At 40.4% G+C, this 16,001-nt stretch overlaps 2 protein-coding genes across 2 annotated transcripts in view; both read right to left on the bottom strand.

The window, feature by feature from the left end:
• Window positions 1-9,390, bottom strand: part of grk3 (G protein-coupled receptor kinase 3) — a 70,321-nt gene extending 60,931 nt beyond the window's left edge. Inside the window, exon 1 of the mRNA XM_042394696.1 lies at window positions 7,056-9,390. Coding sequence (XP_042250630.1) covers window positions 7,056-7,168 — 113 coding nt within the window. The 5' untranslated portion in view covers window positions 7,169-9,390. The remainder of the gene's footprint in view (window positions 1-7,055) is intronic.
• Window positions 9,391-12,039: 2,649 nt separating this feature from the next.
• On the bottom strand, window positions 12,040-14,573 carry cryba4 (crystallin, beta A4). The gene is made up of 6 exons (XM_042395605.1): window positions 14,415-14,573; window positions 13,797-13,870; window positions 13,383-13,501; window positions 13,006-13,147; window positions 12,732-12,874; window positions 12,040-12,552 (listed from the first exon to the last, which is right to left on the bottom strand). The coding sequence occupies exons 2-6, from the start codon at window positions 13,833-13,835 to the stop codon at window positions 12,405-12,407; spliced, it is 591 nt and encodes a 196-aa protein (XP_042251539.1). The 5' UTR covers window positions 13,836-13,870; window positions 14,415-14,573; the 3' UTR covers window positions 12,040-12,404.
• Between the last annotated feature and the right edge of the window lie 1,428 nt (window positions 14,574-16,001).

Here is a 16,001-nt window from a genome sequence, read left to right as displayed (position 1 = left end):
GCATGTTCACTTAAAGACAAACTTGTGGTAAGTTGTGTCTAATAATTAAAGCTTAAAATGTCACATATCATCTGTATTGGTCCTGTTGACAACTCTCAGTCTCCATTCTGGTGGCTGAGCTTAAGTTAGCTAATGCTAGCTCATGTTATTACTCAACAAACTGATTGGATAAGCTTTGAACACTCAAGAAATCCAGATTAAGGTCATTAAAACACTGATGAAATATAACTGAGGGATTTGACTGCTGTTTATTATACTCTAGTGCTGTTGGTCGACTGTTATCTAGCTATGAAAATGATGAAAACATGATATTTCAAAACAGCAAAAAGACACAACTCATTCACTAACGTATTAAATGTTTTAACAGTTCAGAGTGACGCTTCTCTCTCTAACATACCGTCCTTAGCCGAGCACACAGACACCAGCTAGCGATGCATTTTTACCAGATAAAAACCAACAGTTTCATTTTGTAGTTTGTTTAACTCTCAAAAATTGACTACAAACTGATAAAATCTGAAACTGAGCAGATCTTCTACCGGCAGCTGACTTCTGCCTTTGATTTAATGGGCTGACCGGGGCGCAGTTCTAGTGATACAACACGTCTCACTCATATCTCCGCCTCCCATATGGCTTCGTCATGTCTCGTCTCTTATATGGATTCCTCTATAACGGCGGGGTCGTCCCGATTCACCACCCTCCTCCCCCCACGCCTCTCATCTCGACTGCTTCCAGTGTTGCTGTCAAAATCTCACCTCTCTGCCAGAGGACATAGCCTTGGCCCGTGGAGAATGTGGCAGCACCACGCTATCTCCAAAGTGCCACATTTAACTGCCCCCCCCCACAAGCATGCGGCTGAAAGCTTCACACATGCACAACTGCTGCTGCCAAAAACTGTAAAAAGTTTGTCCGTTTGCGCACCGTCTCTGCAGTCTTTATCAACTTCTGCTGTTTCCAGGAATTAATAAAAGGGGTTCTATCATTTTTATCCATACTACTCCCTCCTTTTCTCCTCTCACTCCTCTCTTGGTTAGCCACATTATTGTCAGATCGTTAACAATCCGATCCAAAGTTATTCCTCTGAAGCCATCTGAAGCACTGAAGCACGCTAACAGTGAGTGACAAGGCTGTAGAGACAGACACATGATGTTTTATCCGGTTATGTTGGGCGCATTATTGTAATAATAATTACCTAACTGACATGTTTTAAGTAAATTTTCATATTACTGTCGAGTCTTGGTTGCTGACTGATTTACTCAGCGGTGGTTATAAAGAGCATTTAAGTCCATTAACTGAGGCTTTTATCTCTGAAGCAAGCAATAAATAATAAGGCTAATATCCAACATAAAATCACTTCATAAACCACATTCACTAAAGCATTACACTATGTTTGTTCATATAGAAACACTCCTGCCACTGCTCAGCTCCTGCTTTCTGTTTGATAATGTGCTAATCAGTTAAATGGCCGGTGTAGTCTCAGGCTAGAATTAAACTATATTGACGAGACGTCATGGTTGCCAATCCTTGGATTAACTTCGAGCGTCAGTGTTTTGCAACCTGGGATTCTTGACTGAACATCTAATGAGAAGCAGTGAACTCAATTAGCGTGACGTGCAGTATAAGTGTCAAACAAGCTGATCCTGATTAGGTCCTCAAAGGCCACAAACACGCAGCCTAAACTTAGTACTAACAATTTTAAAGTGTATGTGAAGGAGAGCAGTCACTCCGATAATCACTACAAATTCTGTAACATTAAAGGGAACCAAAGTCTGCACATTTCCAAGCTCTATATTTATATACTGGGACTCCACTAGAGTAGATTTGCATGACTTACAGTTAAAAACTCCTTATTTATCTTCTACTGGTCCTTTATGCAAGAGGCAACGTAAACAAACCACGACACAAACTATAGTAGCAAGATTTCACTACTTTTTCTTGTTCTTTACTCAAAATCTCAACTTCTGAAATACATCCGTAAATCTTCGAGCCGAGATCTGAAATATGAGCGCAGACAACGCAAACAACACATGGAAAAACCTTAGCAACAACCTTAGCAACCAAGGCTACAGAATGGGCAGCTGCTTATGGGCATATGCAACGACTCTACGTCAACTTGTTGGTGTTTCCTCATATGTTCACCTCAAGTTTTGGTACTTTGACCATGTTTAACATCCAACATCAGAACAGGATATAAAGAGAAAACCACAAAAAACATAATATGTCTCCTTTCAGTCTGGAGCCATAGAAATGTTCAATACTGATCAATAAGGTATCTACAATCACCTGGGTTTACAATTAAATTTTTGTGTACAGCAGAACTTAACACAGATTTATAGATTTTAGGAAAAGTAGCTCATTTAGTGGTTACTGGCAATCTAATCAAGAAATGGTCTTTAAATTGTATGTTTGAGAGCAGCATGAAGGCTCCCCACTTGTAAAAGTCAGTATGTTGATGGAACACTTAGTTCAAGTGCTTCTTCATTTAAAGAACAAGGCAGATGGCGATCAATATTCCTCTTACTGTGAACAAATCCCATTAAAAGCCCAAAACTAAACAACGGACTGATGCTGCTAAGGAGTACGACTTATTTCTCTGTGCCATAGAGCTCCCTTTATTACCATGAACACGCACACTATAGTTTATTCTGACTCAGTCCCACACACACACACAATTCTGCTGCTGGAAATATACACTAGAGCACCAATTATGTATTAATCCACTGCTGAAAATAGTCCACAACAAATGCACTGTTTCCTCCGGTTTGAGAAAGGTTTACTAAAAAACTACAGTGACCAGCTGTTGTAGGAAATGACTGCATCCTGCTTAAAAACGAAACTATATATTTGTGAGCTGTTTTAAAGATGTACGTCTTCAGTAGGCACCAATGGATTCAGGCCTGAGAGCCACAAACAAAGTAGGGGAAGTCAGAAAGCTCTGGGAGTCAGACTAACGTTGTTATTTTTGGTTGTGGTTGATCATAGGCCCATACCAGTTATCTCTGTGACTTCTAGCTACCAAGCTAATGAGGTTGATTCATACCGGCTGCAGAACTGTACTTGTTGTTTTGCATAATGAATGTGTAACCAGTAAAGGTCAATGTGGTTGATACAGTTCATAAACTGCCACAATATGGATGAAATATGATTTATCAACAATCCATTCAACCAGCAAGCAGTTTTCCAATTGACATGAAGAGCCCGTTGATAACTTTTATATGCATTCACCCAAAATCAATGAAAGCACCTGCACCTCTGACGTCAACTAGTTCATTGTGGCTGAAACAGCTCACATCTGACCACCAAGACATGTACATATTCTTACATTTTAACCAATCACCATCCACTGTTGTCAGGTGATGGGGACACATTAGGTTTTGTTTTAGGTGTTTTGTATGTTTAGTTTCATCTAATTTAACCTTTAGAAAACTATTAACTTGGATGTTTTGCATTTTGTTTGGCCATTTGTTGAATAATGAGCAGCCGCGCCGAACGGTAGCCATTTAAGTGATGTAATTTTGTGTAATTTACTTAAAAGGACGAGTGTGTAGGATTTAGTGGCCTTAATAACGGTCGACCTAACCGTTAGTGGATGAGAAGAGTCTTAGTCGATCAAGTTTCGAACCAGAACCGAAGCAACCCGCTGAGAGCAGGCTGTCAGAGAGCGGGAGAGACACGAGAGCAGCTGCTCACTAACAGCTAACGTTACGTGTGTTTACAGCAGAGAGCAGAAGGGAGGACAGATGTCTCACTCTGAAGGAAATTTGTATTTCTCTGTAATGTAACGCAGTTAATTAAATTAATATCATAAACATGCGATGACTAGTCGTCTAATGATATGAACTAGGAAAATTTTTGGTCGGGGCAGCCACAGTAGAAACATGGCAGTGCAACATGGCGGGCTCCGTGGAAGAGGACCCACTCCCTATGTAGATATAAAGGACTCATTCTAAGGTAACAAAAACACAATGATTCTTAGTTTCAGGTGATTATACACTAATGAAAACATACTTATGAATATCACATCCCATTTCTGCCAATAGAACCCCCTAAATCTTACACACTGGTCACTTTAATCAGCTTTAATCAAGGGAAAAAAAACTTTGTATCAATCAATTAATTATTTTTAACACAGCTGACAATCAATGATGGACACCGCTTTAAATCTGCATCCCTATGACAGAGCACAGCTATGAAACACTGACAACAAGCTTTAGGTTGGAGTTACGTGGATAAGACATTACATTTCACATGTACATCCTGATCTGACAGTGCAGTAGAGTGGGAGGTTTTGTTTTGACTGTTTTGCTAAAGGCTAACGAAGCTACGGGCAGGGTTTCTATCTCATGGTTGTAAAAGAAAAAAAAAAAAAACAATCTTGGCAGAGCGTCTCTGTAGGCTTCCCCCTCGAATCGACTCAAATCGATGAATTCCAACACAACCGACACAACAGCAACAATCATATCTGGACTGATCATGTTTTCACCCTGCTCACTATGAACAGATCTACAGGTCCCTGCCCACCAAAAGGCAGAACAGTTGCAACATGGACCCACTTTCACTGTCATAAAACTGTATTTAAGTGTCCACAGGAACTTTTTAAAGCCCATCCATGTAGCATAATTCACTTCTGTATGTTCCAATGCCTATAATTTTGCCCAAATATGCAAAGATATTACAACATACACAGTTTGGTTCGTTGTTAGCATGGTTAGCTGTTTACACCTGTGACCTGCAACCAATGTCAGCGAGTTCAAGTTGTGAAGGAGCCTTTTAGAGTCAACTTTCAAACCCTGCAGGGTGTATTTGGTGTTCAAAACATAGCGTAGGTTTAACAATGGAGTTTTACTTTAAGAATCTCAACACGAGCGACCGTGACAGCTCTCCTTTACAGCAAAACAAACGGACCAGCCATCATCACCGTGATTTGAACTCCAGTCCATCACTAGTGGGGCGAAAAATATTCTCCTAGATTTTGGTCAAAGCACCCAGTCGGCCTTTTCTGCCACACTGTCAGAGTTACTGTGAATATTCTGAGAGCAGAGTGGTGGTCATACTTACTACAGCGTGGCTCGGAGCTCCATGCCATGTAATTACGCGACATTAGCACGATTCTGACTTAATTAACTGTGGCGGAATGTTATTGCTAACTGTAACGGACTGGCGGACGCAAGCAAGCACGCTTCAAGTCTCTGCAAGTTCATTTTAAGACTAGACATGACATGAACCGAAACCAATACCTGCCTAAAAGGAAGGAAACCCACATTTATCAACTTAAAAACCCTTTCACAAATGGTTAGCGCTAATGTAAAGCTAATGTGATACGAAGCTAACTGGTGTGGATGTTTAAATATGTCAAAGGAGAACGCTTTACTGAGAAATATTGTGTGACGGATAATAAGTCAGATATGTGTAAGTTATAATATGATCACATTTATTTGGAGAGTAGTTTGATGTTCAGCCGTGTCAGTTAATATTGATGGTTGTCAGTTAAGGAATATAATCAGCTGTTCTCAGCTGCTGTTGTCAAAATTAGCCAGAGGGCAGAATTCATTACAAACCCTGAGAGCCTCTTTTTTTTTTTCGCCTGTGTGATGGAATTATGTTTTTAAACCAGTAAAGATGGCAGCACAACTGGGCTTTTTATGATGAATAAACTGATGGATGGAGTATAGTGGATAATGAATGGTTTCAGTATCTTTTTAAACCTATAATATATGGATGAAATTTGATCTGTGCTAGCACATTTAATTATAGAATATCCTTTAATTAAATCATTTCAGTTGGAAATAATCAACAGGGTAGATTCATTACTGCATGTAACGCGCTGTCCGGATCATTGCTTTCTGCTGATCTGCCAAGACAAGTCAGTAAAAAAAAAAAAACATTCTTTGGTTTAAATATTACTGTCCTCTCACCCTCATGACACTCTGACATGTTTAAAATCTTCCAAGTAGAGCCACTAGGTGTGCACATGTGCAGGCGTGTCAATAATAGTTTTCACTTTGCATTTAATAAAAGTGAAGTGCAAGGTGATGACTATAAGCACGAACACAAATTCAATCTGACAGCGGTGCCAAGTGCCGGCTAAGACCTGTTCTAAACAAAGCTGCTCTTCATTGACTAAACCCAAATAGCTCTGTAGCAAATTTACAACCTGGTATAAAAAAGCAACTATCTCAATAACCAAATTTTTTAACCACATCCTCTTCAATCAAGTGGCACGCTACGTGCCTAAAACCTGGCCTGGAGAAGACACGTTCGAGCCCCTTGCTAACTGCGTAGGAGGGACAAAAGGATGTGCAATTATGTGTGTGTGTGTGATGTTGTGGGGAGGGGGGGGATGTATTATTTAAATCAGATTTTAACCGTAGTCTCGTCTGAGAATGCAATGAAGGCCTACTTATGGGTGCTTGAAACCAGCATGGGGGAAGCAGGGGGTTTCAGATCAAGAGCTGCATATTCTAATAGTGCAACTGCATCAAAGGGCTGACAGCATATACAGCAGCACAGACAAGACTCAGCAGCGTGAAGAAATTGGTTTGTTGTGCACATGCTATGTGAGATAATAAAGATCAGATTGCAAGTGAAGCAAGCCTTGGATCAAATGATGGGATATTTAACAGAATATACCAAGAAAAAAGGACATCAATACTTGGTATTGTTTGGGAAAAAGAAATGACACTAGCATGACAAATATTGTGCATGTCAAAAAAGCTGCACAAGATATTCTGAAAGGCTAACACTAGGTTAACTTCTTGTTAAGTTAAAGGCATGCATTAAGTCAGTGCATGGTTGTATAGATGATATCGTGAAGCCGTTTAGTTGATGCATGTTTGCAGAAATCTCAACTATCAAAAAAAAAGAAAAAAAAAAGAAAAAGCTCCACAGTCATATTTCGCTTTAGCATCTACAGCAAGTCACAGGTTTGAGAGGAAGCACGCCTCCATCTCCCTATATGGCTGCATAGCATGCACAAAAGATTCATCCATTTGACAGGCATGCAAACAAACACAACACAAAAGCTCATGGTTGAAAAAAATAAAAAAATAAGAGGTTACCTGGGCTCAGGCAGGATGATTTTCTTACTCGCCCGGGCCGCTGGAGTAGATTTGCTTTTCTCCATCGCCATCAAATAACTGACATCGGCGAGTACTGCTTCGAGGTCCGCCATCTTTCGACCCTGGGACGACCAAATCAATAAAATAACCGGGCTTGAGGATGGGTTTTGTTTTAGGGAATTAAAAAAAAACAATGTCCTCCACCAGATATGACCAACATCAAGGTGCCAAGGTGCGTGACAGGGCCAGCTGAGCGCACGGCGGGGCTGACCATCGACTGGAAATGTGTCGTTTGTCTCAGGCTGTAGTCTGTTGCTCACTTAAGACTCAAACTACCATCATTGTGACAGAAAAAAAAGGAAACTCAGGAGGGAAGACATTGGGTGACAAGCTAGTCGAGAAATATATGCAATCACCAGGGCTGCAAGATCACCGCGCTTGTAATCCCATTTAGTGCAAAAATGCAGGTTTCTCACGGGCGTGTTGTGAGGAAAAGGGTGGAAAATCATGCAAGGAAAAGGCTGGTGAGATGTTGTTTTGAGGCCAGCACTTGCTCGCTTTATTATAGTATTGTGGCGTGTCTCATGCACCAGATGCTGGATCTGGATACAGTTGTCAAAAATCCTAATTACAGGTCTGTGGAGAGTCTTTTGCTCCTCTTGATTGGAAATGTGTCCAAACGACTGGTTTGTCTCCAGTGCTGCATGTGATTCAGAGGGGTTTTTCCTGGTTCAGGGGCTGGTTTTTCCTCCCTAAAATGTAAACACTGTGCTGTCGAAAAAAAAACTGTTGTGATGTTAGTGAAATGGCTGCACAGTAGAAGAAGAGGAAGAAAAAAAAGCAGCTGTACTGTAAGAAAACGGGGACACGTGTAGTTGCTTCTCCTTGTCTCAAACAACAATCAGTGAGACCGAAAAGAGGGGAAATTGAGGAGGGAGGACACAGGGCGACAGGTTGAAATGTAGATCATCAGGCTGCTGCTGCTTCGTCGTCCTTAATATCTCAGCTGGTGCACCCCAAAAAAAATGCAAAATCTCTCAGATAAGCAGTAATAATCAAAGCACACATGCACGGGTCACAGAGAAAGCAGGACTCGTGTTTTGCATGCCAGAAAATCCACACACGGCTGGTGTTTATGTTGCCGCCGCCGCCGTCGTTGCTGTTGCTGCTGCTGCTGTTGGCTTCCTGTGCAACGTTGAGTGCTCAAATGTTCCTTATCGGCTCATCAATTACAACAAAAATGTCGCCCGAAAAGATTATTAAAGGTTCAGCACTAAATCCAGTCCAAGCAAGAGGGTGTAATTAAGGACTCACACGCGAAATCCACACGCCCGAGAGCTAACTTGTTTTAGCCTGCTGGCAATATCGATATTTGGGTTCGTCTGCTAGTTAGCTACCACGCTAGCTAGCAAAATGAAACCTGCTAGCCGGCAGGCTAACTAACAAATAAGGTGGAGAGTGGTTAAGCAGTACATCTAGTTTCTGATTATTTAAATCCAGCAGATACATTAAAAATGCTCTTGAGTCACTAGCTGGCAGACTAACAGCAACACTGGCTCGATTTCAGACAGCGGTTCACTTAATAAGCTAACGGCAGCGACTCAACTGGCGGCTCGTATCGGGGGAAGTCTTGCAGCGTTTCCGAAGAAGGAAAAAACAGTCTTCCGAAGAGTCCGGTGCGTTCAAAAATGAAGATAAAATCGCACAAAATAATCCATATCTGCTTGTTGAGTTACCCCGAGCGTTACGGGGGTGGTTGAGGGGGGGGGGGGGACCCTCCTCTCCTGGAGACCCAGCACAGAGCGACTGACTGCGGGCTGGCGGTGGTGGAGGAGGGGGAGGGAGCGCTGGGAGATGGAGATCGGCTGGCCAGCGGTAGTTTAGTTTGCCCGTTAAACGGCAACTTTTCGGCGATTAACTGATAAAGCAACGGGGTGGAGAACAATTTCGACCACCCTGGTTGATGTTAAAATACATATAACGACACTGTGGTGGTGCGCTTCTCCTGCAATATCTCAAATAAAACGAGGAGAGCCGCCGAGCAGGTCGTCGTACTGTTCTCCGCCAGCCCCCGAGCGACTCCTGCCTACCAGGCTATCCGTGCAGAGGAGCCCCTCACTCGGCTACAACCAAGTGTCCGTCCGCTGCCTTCCCGTGTGCCGTGTGCCAGCCAGGGCGACACTGTCTGCTCCTTTTCGGTTAGGCTGTTCGTTTTCCAGCTCCAATATGGCACATGTTTTAGTTGAAGTCCCCCCTTCGATATATTTTTTCTGTATTTTTCTGCGAGCACTGCTTGCTTTGTGGTTCAACTTCCTCCCACTGCGGCGGGGAGAGGCTTGTAAAACGCGGAGCGGGTCACTGGGCTGGAGCTGGACCTGGAGGACAATAATAGCGATTTAATTATTCTAGAAACAAATGTAATGGCTGTTCAAGAGGGGGAGAAATATAATATATAAAAATAAAATAAAAATAGCACATAAAATTGAGAGTAACGTCGAGTAACGTTTATTTTTAGAAGCAGGAAAACACAGTGTTGCATCACAACGTTTTGAAGATTTGTTATAAATGACAGCTGAGTCATTAAAGTCAAATTACTCTATTGCTCATACAACAGATATGCGTAAACAAACATTTGTTTTAATCCCACTCGGGGTAATTTGTTTGGAGCAGTTTGTTGCATACACACAACACAATAACACGCAAACAAACAAATAAATAATACAATATACAGCACACAAAAGGAATAAAAAAAACACCAGGGAGCTGTATGTGGAATAAAAATCCATAAATAATATCAATAAATAAGCTTGATAAACACAATAAAAAAAATGGTCAGATAAAGCATTTGGAGCATTTTAGGACCATGTTGAGTGAAGGAAAAGGCGGTTATATTTTAGTTGTTTCTCAAGATTTTATAAAAAGCAATATTCTTTTTTTCTAAAACCAGAAATGAACACAAGAGACACTGTATATCCTTTTTAGCAACAACATTATTACCACAATTTCATAATTAGGAATTTCCCAATGACAGATTTGAACCATTTTTGTCTGTGATGATGATTTACGACCTTTACTGGGAATAACATCGACCAGTCTGAATACAGGAAATGTCCCAGAGGGGGGTACTTGAAATAGAAAGGACACATTTGAATGTGATTTTTTTTTGTTTTGTTTTGTTTGCATACAAACAGGCTGCAGTTGCTACCCTTCTCATTGTGTGTTGGTGTTAAATAAATTGCTTTTCACATTGAATCTGAATGGCCACAGAGCTGCAGCCTTTAACAATTAGTAGAACAGCAGACTAAATGGTTTTCTGTTGGATGCCTCAGTGAGCTGGAGGTGTTGTCTTGTTGTTTTGGTGGAAACATAGTGCCGTTTCCTGGCCAGTAGTGGTAATGCTCCTAATGCGCTGCAGGCTTCAGTAGGCCTGCAGACTGCAGGATATAAGGGAAAGGTCAAAAAACACTGGTGGAATGTAACTAAGTACATTAACTAAAGGACTGTTTTACACAAGTACAGAGGTGGAAGAAGTATCCAGATCCTTTACTTATAAGTAAAAGTACCAATACAGCAAAGTAAAATATTACAGGTAAAAGTCCTGCATGAAACTACTACAGTAACAGTACATAAGTATTATGAGCTTGATGTAGTTAAAGTATTGCAGTAAAAGTAGTGGTTTGGCCCCTCTGACTGATATATTATTATATATGACATCATTAGATTATTAATAGTGAAGCATCAGTGTTAGAGCAGCATGTTACTGTTGTAGCTGCTGGAGGTGGAGCTACTTTCAACTACTTTATATACAGTTAGCTAGTTTAGTCCACTGGTTCCCAACCTAGGGGTCAGGGCCCCTCCAAAGGGTCAGCAGATAAATCTGAGGGGTCGTGAGATGATTAATGGGAGAGGAAAGAAGAAAAAACAAAGTTCTGATACACAAATCTGTTTTCAGTTTTTGGACTTTTTCTCTAATCTTTGATTTTTGCTGAAATATTGGATCATTTGAACATTTATTGAAATGAAAGCATGTGAGAAGTTTAGAGGGAAAAATCACTATTTGGTGGAGCTGTTAACAACTCATAGACATGTGAAATGTGACCCCGACTACACACTGCTTTTTGTAAGACGTCAAAAGCCAAAAAGGTTGGAAACCACTGGTTTCATCTTTAACAATGTGTTGTATTTTAAAAGCTTGTTATATTATCCATTGTGTCAAATCTTCATCTGAAAAGTAACTAAAACTGTCAAATAAATGTAGTGGAGTAGAAAGTAATAATCAGAGCTGAAACTATTAGTTGATCAACAGGAAATTAATCTGCAACTTTTTGATAAATAATTAATCATTTCATCATCATTTTTAATCAGATGATTGATTCATTTTCTGGTTCTAACTAGAGCTTAAACAATTTGTCAAATAATTTATTCAAAAGAAAAACTATCTCCAAGGATTTTAGTAATTAATTAATTATGTCAATGATTTTTAAAGTAAAAAACACACGAAAATCCTCTGATTGCAGCTTTTCAAATGTGAGGATTTTCTGCATTTTTTTTTATTTCATTTTATTATAATCTGAATATATTTGGGTTTTAGACTGTTGGTCAAAAAAAACCAAGATATTTGGAGCCATTATCTTGGACGGTTTTTCATTACTAAATGATTAATAAATTAATTTAATAAAATCTCCAGATTAATCAATAACTCGCAGCCTTAGTTCAGAGAATTTCTGCATTTTTTTTTCTGAAAAATGGACTCAAAATTATGAATCCATCATCTAAATAGTTCATTTTCTTTTGATTGACTAACTGACTCATTGTTGCAGCTCTATTGTAATCCAAGATTCTCACTTACAAACTCCAACTAACAATTATTTCTTATTATTTTTAGTCTATTCTTTTTAGTTTATTCTTTTGATTAATCAATTAGTTGTTTGGTGTAAAAAAAATACCAGAAAATTGTGAAAAAATGTCAGTTTCCCAAGCCCAAGATGCAACCTCAAATGTTGTCAATGCAACCTTATAATAACCTTATAATAACCTTATTTTGTGCACAACATTCAGCATTATAAACTCAGTTCTTCATTGATTAATTTTTTTTAAAATCCAACCTTTATTGCCAAACATCTGACACCAGACAGCTTCCGTACACAATCGTGTGAAGTGTGTAGGATCAATTGTAGCTCAGAAAAAAACATGAGCGTAAGTGCGGAACCCGTCTGTGTGATCGATTAGGTAATCAGATACATTGGTGGAAGTCAGTAAGGTTTAAGAAAGACAGTTTATTCAGCACTGGGAATCAGCAGGGGTCAAAGGTGAAGGGTCACGTGGGATAAAAGGGTTTGGAGTAAGTTGTTACTGCTGAATACGGCGGATGGACTGGATCTGAGGGGTCTGGCAGTGGGAGCCAAACTCCCTGAAGTGTTTGTACTCCCCACAGTGACGATCACACTCCATGATATACTGGTATCCACGATAACCAGGGTACTGGTAGCACACGAATCTGTTGGGAAATCACAGTTAGTCAGAGAGAGGGGAAGGGAAGTAACACATGAGCAACGTTGCAAAAGATTGTTGTTGTGAAAGGATTATTTTTGAGCTGGTGAAAAAAAAAAAACACACAAAAAAAAAGAGGTGGAAAGGAAATTTAAAAATGTGGAAGTAGCAGCTGGGGACACTCACGCTCCAGACTGGACCTTGAGAGAGCCAACTTCATTGTTGCACCAGCCCATGGCCTGGAGGGAGGGATAATCGTCGCTAAGCTCACCCTTGCGGCCCAGGAAGTTCTCACGCTCAAAGATAGTCATACGACACTCTCTGTGGTTCTGCAGGAGGAGGAGGAGGAGGAGGACAAATGTAAACAATACATATATAAGTTGTCTTCCCGGTCGCTCAAGTCTTCAGAAAGATCAACAGAAGACGAGCGTAGAAGTGACAAACTGTTCGATCTACTTACAGCACAGGCAATAGGTCTGAAGGAGGTCAGTCTCTCAATGTGATAGGCGTTGCTGCCACCGAAAGCGTCGCACTGGGGGTACTCTCCCCTCTCCAGGACGAACTGCTGTCCCTGGTAAGAGGCGTGCTCATAACCAACCCAGCTGCAGAAAAAAAAAAAGCAACAGAGGAAGATGAATACTTTCTGCCTCTTTGTCATGTTAACTTAAGTCCAGTTTCTCTCTTTGGCTTTTCCATAAATAGAAGTTTTATGACATTTTCTGCTCCTCTCCACGGATGTAAAGCCACCCCTGTCTCTCTGTATGTATGTGTGTGTGTGTGTGTGTGTGTGTGTGTGTGTGTGTGTGTGTGTGTGTGTGTGTGTATCTTTTTACTCACGCTCCACTCTCCACCCTGAGGGAGCGCACGGTCTCGAAGCCGAACTCCATCACGTTGCTGCACTCGGAGGTGAACTCATGGCGGCGGCCCTGGAAGCACTCCTCGTCGAAGACAATGATCTGACGGGGAAATAGAGACAAAAAATGATGTTAGCTGTGATTTTTAATTGCGCCAAATTGGGTGAAAAGTTAATTTTTTACCCTGATGAACCATTTTTTAGCATTAGAATTGTGATAAAGAGGATAAAACTCTATGTAACATATGCCAGCTCTCTCTCTGAAGAGCTGCTGATACATCTGGTGCCTTTTTTTGGTTGATACATGTTCATATCTGAGGGAAAACTTGTAGTCTAAAAGGCCCTCCTCCAGTGAGAGGTGATGTATGAATCTGAATTCCTCCATCTGTCAGACTCACCTTCCAGTGGCCGGAGAACTTGGTGCAGTGGTGAGTCATCTTGTCTGGAAGGAGAAAGATCGGTTGGAAAGGCTCTACAGTAGAAGAGATTACAACACGTGATGAGAGAGTTGTTGAGAGAAGTTAGTTGAACATGATTCTGACATTTAAAACATGCGTGAAATAGTGCTCGAAATCCAAAGTCGCTGTGTTAAACTACAAAGACCTATTAAACAATAACAGTGTGTGTTTTAAAAGGTTGACAAGCACCAGACACATAAGAGCCTGGATACTGGAATCAGCCTGAAAGCATAAATCCTGGACTTGAAACATCTATTTATAGTTCCTCCACAAAAAAAAAAAAAACTGAAGCGGGTCAAAGAAGCCAAAAGTTCTCATCAAGGTCTCCCACCCGTTCTATCTCTTTATCTTATATTCTGCCCATTTCCTCCCCCTGCTCCCTTATCTCAACCACTGGGTGCACTGATGGCCTGTGGGGCCCTGGAGCCCGGGCGGCTCCTGTGTTGTGGGGTTAAGGGACGGACTGTGGATATAAGGGGGCTGCTGTGCCCTATCCCTCCCTGGCTGGCTGTGCTGGCTGTGCTGGCTGTGCTGGCTGGGTGAGGGACTGGGACTCACCTTGCTTTGATGCCCTTTGGTGTCGTGCCGTGGGAATGAGAGGAGCCACGCGCCCCCACCCTTTTAAAGCCTCCCCTGGCAAAGGGCCATGCTGAAAGCCCCGGCTCAGCAGCTGGGAGGGGCTTCGCTTTGTCCCCCCCGACAAAAGCGCTGTTAATCTGTGGAGGGACAGAAGTGCAGACACCACATTATCACCATGGGCAGTGGACACGGAGACGCAGGAATATCAGAGAGAGTCAAGATACAGCTGAGAAAATACTGAGAGTTAAAGGACACGACTGCAGCTGGAAGCCTCTCTCACTGTTTATTTCTCACCACAGCTCCCAGTAATGATTATTTTAGTATTAACTCATCTGCAGATTCTTTTCTTGGTTAATAGATTATTTCTTTTCCCATAAAATATCTTTTATAATTTAAATGATGTGTTCAGTTTTTCAACAAATGGCCCCAAACACAAATATATTCAGTTTAACATCATATATGACAAAGAAAAGCATCAAATACTCATCAATCTTACTGTCAAAATGCTATTTGAAATGTATTTTGGTCATATATATATATATATATACATTATATGATACAATAACACAACATAAAGATATTTGCAGTCCAAAAAAGGTAAAGCAACAGCTGATTGTGACATGTTTTTGCAACATAAATCATATTTTACATCAAAATTTAGCAAAAAATGTACATTATCTTATAGCCTATCATATTATGATCATATGTTTTTATATGTTGTTCAGTAAATAATTAAAAATTATTATATTTTTTAAACTTATTCTACATGTTTACAGATCCTCACTGCAGCTGTTCTATAAATTCACTTTTAACTGAAATATAATTTTTTTTTTTTTTACATTAGTGATCACTATTTGTTTTTTAAACATGTAAATTCTTCTTAAGTCATATCAACTTTTAAACTAACTGATTTTTTACAGTAGTAAAAGTAGGTTTATTTACAGTTCTTATCTGTTCTGAAGTATGAAAAGTGGATTTATGTTTGTTTTATATGTATTTCTACACACATACACATAGTCAGTTATGTATATTGATTAAACAGCTGATAATTTCAGCCTTATTTGAGTCATTTATCTGTCTCCATTTTACCGTTTCATATCAGAAAGGTGCCCAGATCAACATTCTCAGCTCAGACTGGCGACATGAAGTCAAAATACAGCCTGGCTGATACGTCAGCAGCGTGTTTATTTAAGGAGAAATGATTTGCAGTGCAGATAGTGCATGCTTATGAAACAGAGCTGCATGTATGCAAGCACAAATATAAACAGCACAGAGGAAGTTATTCATCCAGACATTCAGTGTGGCAATACTTTGCCTGGCAGTGTAGGACAGTAACGCTCCCTTTGATATGCTGCCGTGCTTTGTAATAAACAGTATAGTTGAATGTAAGCGTGTGTGTGTGTGTGTGTGTGTGTGATGATTAGTAAGAGTTCTAGCAAGAATATCTGGTAGATTACACAATTATATTAGAGACTGAAAGGTTTTTATCATGTTAATGTGTTCAATTTTCATAATTAAAGTCACAGATAATTCTCCTTATCGCATAATATGATTGGAATTTTGACA

The sequence above is a fragment of the Thunnus maccoyii genome, chromosome 19 (assembly GCF_910596095.1).
Source record: "Thunnus maccoyii chromosome 19, fThuMac1.1, whole genome shotgun sequence".
Classification (NCBI taxonomy): domain Eukaryota; kingdom Metazoa; phylum Chordata; class Actinopteri; order Scombriformes; family Scombridae; genus Thunnus; species Thunnus maccoyii.
Note: the sequence above shows the minus strand (reverse complement) of the source record. Positions and strands in the feature narration are given on the sequence as shown.